At 48.3% G+C, this 8,448-nt stretch overlaps 1 protein-coding gene across 1 annotated transcript; it reads right to left on the minus strand.

Moving 5' to 3' along the window:
* Positions 1-743: 743 nt before the first annotated feature.
* D2HGDH (D-2-hydroxyglutarate dehydrogenase) lies at positions 744-8,444 on the minus strand (the record flags this gene model as incomplete). The annotated part of the gene is made up of 9 exons (XM_008935402.1): positions 744-1,003; positions 2,207-2,372; positions 2,988-3,130; positions 3,297-3,440; positions 4,471-4,639; positions 5,473-5,666; positions 6,315-6,454; positions 7,757-7,814; positions 8,351-8,444. Coding segments are annotated over 9 exons (1,368 nt in total), but the record flags the coding sequence as incomplete, so codon positions are not given.
* Between the last annotated feature and the right edge of the window lie 4 nt (positions 8,445-8,448).

Consider the following 8,448-nt stretch of genomic DNA (forward strand, 5'->3'; position numbering starts at 1 on the left):
TCCTGAATGCCAAATAGGCTGATTTTGTTTTCCTGCTCTTTTACTGTCCTGACTATTGCCAGATATACCAGGTTGCTTTTGGGTAACAGGTGCCTGAACAGTTCTGTGGCCTCTCCAACTTGAGCAGGGTGCTGGATGTGGGCACCAGTCTGCCCAGTGGCTGGGGAACCTCAGAGCCACCTCCACCAGGTAAGGGGGCACCTCATACCCTTGTGCTGTGGGGGGGACAACACTGGTCCCTCCTGGGGACAGCCTGCAGGTGGCATCACTAAGGAGGCCATAACCTGATGCTGTTGTCAGCTTTTGGTCAAGTGTATTAGATGAAAAGAAGTGAGAAAGAGCAAAATTTTCACTTGGAGATGGTGGTACAGCATCCACAGGTTCTTCTCTTGTGCCTCTGATGTTCACTTGTGCACCTCAGGTGAGAAAAAGCTTTCCCTTCACTAAGAAATCAGAGCAAGCTAAGGGGAAAGAGCTGGAATATCCACACACAGCATCTGTATGGTTGGTTTCAGTGTTCAGATTAAATAGGGAACCCACACAGTCAAACCCAGCAACATGTTCTTCAGAAAGAGCAGGCACTCCTCCAGACAGGAACCACATTCCTTTACTTGTTCCATCACACTACAGAAATAAAAGGAGGAGCATTCCATGTGCTTGCTTGATCCATCAGCTCGTTCATGGCTGAAGTGCAGGTATGGAGGCAGAGACAGCATCCTCCTGTGATGGCATCTGCTCACCTCTCAGGAACTGGAGGGCAGCACCTTGTAGGGGTTGAGGATCCCTTTGGGGTCTAACATGGCTTTGAAACGCTGCATCAGACAGACTGCCTCCTCAGGTTTGCTGTAGTGAATGAACTGCTTCTTCTTGAAGCCCAGGCCGTGCTCTGCACTGATGCTGCCACTGCACCTTGCAGTCCACTCGTACACGAAGGGCTCGAGGGCACCCAGCAGAGAATGGCTGTAGGACTCTGCTGTGATGTTCAAGTGCAAGTTCCCATCTCCTGGAAGAGAACATTGCAGAGGTGGGTCTGTCAGAAAAACTCCATGGCCCTGCAATGCAGGCTCGTTACTGCTTCCTCCCTGTACTCAAACAAGGATGCCTTTGTTAGTCTCCAGATTGTGCAGAAGGACAGCTCACTGTCCTTCCAAAAACATCAGCCTCTCCACGCACCAATAACTCAAACAGGATCTTTGTTCTCCCATGTTTTCAGTACAGTACTTGAGGAAGTGCTCTGAGTGAAGCTGCTTTCAAATTCCCACTCTTCTGGTCTTAACATTCAAACTCTGCTGCAATAATTGCTGTCCTGCTAGCAAGATGGCATGCCAAAGACTTCCCCAGTGGTATTTCATAATGAGCACAGACTTTAACACAGCCCTTCATCACTTTCTCCCTCCCCGTTATGTTTGTGCAATCCACTAAAGGCACTTTGGCACCGTGTCAACAGAAACAAAGCAAGCAGAACATTTTCTCCTCTTGCCACTTGCATGTGATGGTACTTGATGAAGCACAGAGTTGCTGGGTATTCATAAAACAAAACACACAAGAGATAAACACAACTTACTCATCCTTCACTGAGAAGCTCTTCCTGCATCCCCTCAAAACCTCACAGCACACAGTTAAACCCTCACTACCAGAAGTTGCCTTTGCTAGGCAGACTTGTCCTTCCCTGTCTTTCAAATCAAGTGTGCTGCAGAGTGCTCTGTTCTTTTTTTCTTCTCCTTTCTAAACAGAACAGCTCTGCTAAGCTACCAGATTGTAAAATCAAACCAGTTTCAAAGCATTCTGGCAAAAGTACTGGTCTTACTGTGCTACCCTCTTTTGGAAGGTTAATGGCTCAGACAGATTGATTTCCAATACAACTAATCACTTTGGACAAGAAAGTGTTTATCTACCAAAGGAGTCTAAGTACATTCATTAAACTGATGGTGCAATTAAAAACCTACATACTTAAAGTACAGAATAAGAGGATATAAATCACCAGTGGGTGGCCAGCTAGCAACCTGCCATTGATATAGGAAACACAGCCTGAAAGCAAAGAGATTCAAACACAATTATCCTTGTGCACACTCCTCTTCTGGCAGCTCTTGGCTACTCACTCTATGCCTCCCATCTAAAAACAACCTCTAAAAACTCCTGGAAAGTCGCCCAGCAAAACTCAGAGGACGAAAGAGCAACCTGCCCCTCTCCCAGCACCCACACTTACCCAGGTGCCCGTAGCCCACCACGTTTTTGGCACTCTGCCCCAGCCGTGCCCTCGTGTGGGTGACCAGCTCGTAGAGCTTCCCCACAGGGAGGGAGATGTCGTATTTGTAGACGTAGCCATCGTGGGTGAGAGCCTCTGTGATCCTCTCCCGCAGGCTCCACAGCATCTGAGGAGTCAAGAACTCCAGATAAACCACACAGCTCTTTGGTTCCATGCTTTGTGGGAGAGGGGATGAGCCTTGGCTCTTTGCATAGCACAGCACCTTCTGATTTCCCTCCACTGCCTCTTGGGAGGTAGTAATACTGCTTCCTTGGCAGCACTCTCCAGTGAAATGATCCACCAGCTCTTCAAGCTTGACAGTACTCCAATCACTGTCCTTCTCCCTGAGACCCTGTGTGTCTGGCTGGCTCCCTGAGACCACAGTTTCTGGCTCTAACACCTTGTCACACTGGCCTATGGGGCTTTGCTTACTCCTGGTCTCAGTGACAACTAAGTTTCTGGTTTTGCTAAGTTTTCAGGTAGTTTGGATCCTTATCCAGCAGCTACTGTAAGATGCAATTCATTATTCTCATCTTTTTAAAAGGAGAAGCACCCACTGAAACTGCAAATAGGCCTTCTAGGAAGAGTCTAGGAAGTATTCTCTTAGCATTCTTACTCAACATGCCAAGTAAGCTACCAGATCACTCAGGGACATTTTTAGCAAACACCAGTCTCAACATTTCCCCATTAAAAGCAGAGGATAGTGTCAAAGAGATTTGCACAAGAGGAAACAATGACTTGCCTTTATTTTCTTATCATCCGTTGCCACAGTTCCATCAGTGACCAAACCAGAAGTCATGGCCTGTTCTAGGAAGCTGTTCAATTTTTCTTCATCATGGCTTGAGTTGGAGCCTGAGGTTTCAATTAAAACATAAAAAGGGCTGCCTGAAAGTGAGAGAGAACAGACTAAGCAGATGTTCTGGGGCAAAAGGACAGGAATTGAGTGTAAGTTCTGGAACTTTTCCCAAGTGTGGCACAGTTCATGAGGTCACTCTACTGCCCAGATTCTCACAATGCCTCCTTCTACAGCAGGCATGACACTGGTTGGTACCTGTCACTGGGTTGGACAGCTTGAGGTGTCTCTCCACCAACTCCATGCACTTCTCATCCATGAACTCACAGGCAGACATGATCTCTCCCAGCATGGCTCTGCTGGTTGTAAATGTTTCCAGCACCTTGGTGAAACTCTGACACCCTTCAGACAGAACACAGAGAGCAATCAAAAACAAAAAACAGGCCCCCAATACCTTGTAAAAAGTTTTTAGAAATCTATCATGCTTTGAGTCACCTTTCCCATGGCCAGCAAAATGTAAACTGCCACCCTGTGTGGGTTTAGATCAGCAGTTTCTGTAATGGCTTGAGTTGGGAAAGGTTTCAGAGCAGAACAGCAGGAAGATAGAGCAATTAGCCTGTGCTGTGGCAAGGACCTCTTCAACACTCTAAGGCAGTTCATACTAAAACATCTGCCTTACCCTCAGTGCTCAGCACAGGCAAGAAGGCAACTCAAGAGAAATTTAAAGGTCACTGTGAGAGTTCAGGCAAACTCTGGGGTCCAGTGCACACATTCCACAGGTCTGTCAGTCCTTGGAGCTACTCCTCCCATCCTAGGAGTTCAGCTCTCTGCTCCCAAGCCCAGAGCTGACATAAGCAAGCTGTCTGGGAAGACCCTGCTGGCCTTAGAGGTTTTTGAGAAAAAACCCAACAGTTTCATTGACAGCTCCTCACAAACAGCTGTTAAAAAGCCTCAGCAGGTACATCCCTGCTGAGGCTCACTCAGAAGCAGCTTTTAAGCAGCTGTGCCTGGCCTTGCACCCTGCTGATCCAGACCCTAACCTGCAGACTTCACTTCCCAGCCTTGCCTTGTCACCAGGGACTCAACCTGTGACCACTCCATTGCAGCTGCCTCTGCAAGTCACCAGACTTGCCCTGCTCACTTTGCTCTGTCAGACCATGCCCTCAACAGTGGCACTGCCCTGCCAGCCTCTCCACCCTGCTAAGCAACTCCCTCCCCTTCCCCTGCAAAGTAACCTGCCCTTGCAGGTGTTTTACAGATTTATAAGACAGATATAAAATATCTGCCCAGGTATTTTAATGTGCAGCACCCCACTACCTCTCAGAACCAAGCTGATGCTGGCAGCAGGCTGAGCAGTGCTTTCCTCTCTCCACCCCTATCCCCTTTGCCAGCCTCTGAGTTCAGCTCTGAAATCATTAGCATTGCCTCCTACCTAGGAATGCCAGATTCACAGCCTTAGGTTTCTGAGGACAGAGGATGGAGACAGCAGTGATGACTCCCAGGGTCCCCTCAGATCCAATGAAAAGCTGCTTCAGGTCATAGCCAGTGTTGTCTTTGCGCAGAGAGGCCAAGCAGTCCAGAGCTGAGCCATCAGCCAGCACCTAGGAGAACACACACACCCCCTCAAAGCACCCACATAGGAATCTCCTGCCCTAAGCCTGTCTACTGCCAAGCTGATGAAAGGTTGGCCACTAGCCTTGAGCAGTGGACACCAGCTGCAGCCTCTTCCCACAGTCTTGTCACTGTTTCTCCATTCCCAGCTCTTCCACCCCTCTATTCCACCCCATTATTTTGCAGCCTCAGCTCCCATTATCCAACAGGAGCAAGGAACACTATTTCAAACAGTGAAAATAGTTAACCCTACACAATAAACCCAAACCAGACTTTTGTGACCTAGTCAATTTATTTCCTATTGGCTCTCTGCTCCCAACCCCCCAGATCTTTCAGAACCACTAATCCCAGCCTTTACACACAGAGGCACAGGCCTGGAGGCAGAAGCAGGCTGAGGAGCAGCAAAGACTCTTGGAGAATGCCAGCAGCCAAACAGACCCAAAGCAGGTGGCTCTGTTAAAAGTCAGGTGAGAAGCCTCTAGGAGAGTGCTGTAGGATGGACTTAGCAGAGTGCTCCAGAGGAACCAACCTCACGCAGGTAATCTGGGATCACCAAGCCTCCCCCTACCTTCTTTTCACTTCTTTGGATTAGAAAGCCTCCTAGTACCACTTCTGTCAGCAAGGACAGAGGTAGAAGCTGCAAACTGTTGTAGCACTAACACATATTACAAAAATATCCTTCTCAAAAGAGCCACACAAAGAAAAGTGATGGGTGGAAGCCTGGAGGGGAACTCGTCTGCATAATGCAAAGGGCTGGAGCAGCAGGAAACAGCAAGGAGCAGAGGTTGAAACACAGAAGGGAGCTGCCAGGTACTGGCCTTACCACTTCCAGCCCTAGCACTGTCCCCCGCAGAGAGCCGTACCTCAGGAGCCTCAACCCTCCAGCATTTGTGGCCACGTTACCCCCAATGTGACAGCTCCCTTTGGCTCCCAGGTCAAGAGGCATGATAAACCCCTGCTCCTCCAAGTACTCGTTGAGTTTCTCCAAGATGCAGCCAGCTTGGCACACGAGGATGCCTGAAACATAAACGTCCTGCTACAGGCTGATGGCCCAGAAGGAGGTTCCAAGAGGTGGGAGAAGAACAAGCAGATGCAAGCACCTCTTCTTCCAAAACTTTCCAGGATTCAGTTTAAATGCACAAGAAGTCACCCCTCCTGAAGCCTAGGGGAGCTTTGCCATTGCCTCTAACCCCTGGTCACCCACAACTCTGGACTGACAGAACACAATGGCATTAAGTAGATCTCTGCCTGTTGTTCTCTCTCACTGAAATCAGACTCAAACCAGTCTGATTCCTAACTCCAAATCCAAACAATGTCCAAGTTTCCCCCATCCCTTCCCTTCCTTCTGCTAGTGTAGTTATCAGGTGCCTTCCTCAACACTGTCATTCTGCTACACCTCCTGGGTTTCTAATTTAATTTATGGACAGATAATATGACAACATTGCTTCTCTTCTCTCTCTTCCTCTTTCTGCCACCAGATGTGCTTTTCTATCTGCCACTGCTACAACCTAAGGATTATGTCAGCAGCAGAAGCCTGGGCACAACCAACCTCTGATGCCCCTTATGAGGCTGCTGGGCTGAACCCTGCTTATCCTGCAGCTATTGGTTCCCAGGAAAACGGCTGGTTTAGGGTCTGGGGCTCACTTCTGTGCCTCTGATATTTACCAGACACCTTGTCAAAGCTGATGATCTGGTTCATGAGAAGAGTGGAGAGAATGATCTCATCAAAGACCGGGACGCTGCCCCCAACAAGGCCTGTGTTACCTCCCTGGGGGTTCACTGCCAGGTTCTTCTCATAGCAGTACCTAGAAGAAAAAGGTTTTCTAAGTCTTATGCCTTTTAAGGCCCTAATCCAGTCTATCAGAAGAGCTTCACCTCCAAAGGAACGTCAGCTGCTGCAAGAGTGCTCAATGCTCCCTAAAACCAAGCAGTGTTTAGCCTAAAGATTAAACCCCTGCAAAGGGACAGCTTTGGGGCAGAAGTGAGAAAGCACAACTCCTTCCTGAACTCACCCCAGCACCCAGCCAAGGATCCAACACTTGGGGTTACCCCTGTGCACGCCCACAGCTCTGCCATGCAGCATCTGCCTGCAGAGCAGCACTTGCTCTGTTCATTCAGTGCTCTCTGTGAACAGCTTGGCCTCCTCAGTGGGCTCTGATGTACATCTCTGGCAGTGGATTGAGACATTTGAGACATTACTACCCTCCTCCTCCTCCTCTCAAGGAATTAATGCCCTCTAGGCAGTGAGGCAAGTGCATCTGTGCCTCAGCTGCATCACCTTCCAGCCTGCCATACCCCTGCAAAGCCCCACTCATCACACCCTCTCCAAACCTGCACAAGCTCTTGCACCAGTGATGGCACAAGGCCACACCTCCAGCAGCAGTCACTGAGAAGCCCTCACTTCACTGTGCCCTATTCTGGCTGTTTTAAGGGAGCTACAGGCAGCTCCATGCAGCTTTTAGTTCTTCAGCCAATCTGCAGTCCTGATGCCAAACTGGAGCTGCCCTCACACTAGCCAACCAGAGAAGTGTTCTGACTGATTTAGTGGACAAGATATTGGCTCCTCAAACTGCCTGATTCTGGCCTGACCTTCTTTACCTCTTCAGACAGACCCTCCTGAATCCTTCAGCACAACCACTCCTCTTGAGCACTAGTGTCTAATTTTGAGTAGAAAAGTCATCCATCACTGAATTCACTTGCTTACCTCTGTCTCCCTCCACTTCTCCACACTAAGCACTGTTAAGATCCTTCTACCCAAAGCCATATAAATGAATTTGAGGAGTCTGCTGCTGCCCACTCAGCCTTTCCAAGTACAACTGGCTAAGGAAGATGAATTTTGTAAAACAAATGCAAGTTTGGCCTTTGTTTCTGCCTGATGCTGACATGACATCATCAGTGAGCAGCAGGGGTATAAAAAGCAGAAGGGAAAGCTGAAAGCACCAGAACTCAACCTCAAGACACGCAGCCAAGAAGGAAACAGCTTCAGCAATTCCAGTGCTTAAGCAACTAGTGGCTGAACATCTACAAGTTCCCTTCACCTGCTGGATCCTCCCTGACTAAATCTGAGTTTTCTCACCACAAAGCCCAGCAGGAAAGGTGCACGTTACCTGAGAACTTGAGACACCTCTGCTGTTGTCTGTGGCTTCAACAGCAACTTGCTACAGCCTGCAAGGAAAGCAAGGGACTCTCAAGGCAAGTTGTGAGCTCTACAAAGGTCACAAAGAAAAAGGGGGTAAAGCCTGACCCCCAAAATAACAAGGCTCCCTCCACTGTGAGGCAGAAGCATTTAAACCACTTTTCAAACAAACATTTTCAATAGCAGGCTTTCCTTTAAAGCACTGTAAAAACTTTGTAGGTATACATAGACTTGGTTGCCAGAGGGGACAAGGGGAAAAGTTTTATATTCTCTTGAAATTTTTGACAGAAGCAATAGAGAATTCACAACACTTCACTGAGTCAACATTTTCAGGAAAAAAATGGTAAATTAACAGGGCTTGGATTTTTATTTTTTAATGAAAGCCTGAAAGATTACCATGTTAGGGAAACCTCAAAGGAGTATTTTCTATGAGGAAAACTCACTTGGGTGTGTAAAGATGTGGCCTGCAATAAACAGGGATTCGCTCTGGCAGACTTTTCATTCTGGTACTTGACCAGAGCCAGAGAGGTCTTACCAGAATCAAAAAATAACCAAGCTCACGTACCTTGGACTGATTTAAGCCAGTCCACGTTAAACGGTTTCAGTTCCTCTGGGTCTGTGAGGACTCTGCCTGGCATGAGGCGCTCGAAGAACGCCACGTCG

The sequence above is a fragment of the Merops nubicus genome, unplaced genomic scaffold, assembly GCF_000691845.1.
Source record: "Merops nubicus isolate BGI_N331 unplaced genomic scaffold, ASM69184v1 scaffold46590, whole genome shotgun sequence".
Taxonomy (NCBI): Eukaryota; Metazoa; Chordata; class Aves; order Coraciiformes; family Meropidae; genus Merops; species Merops nubicus.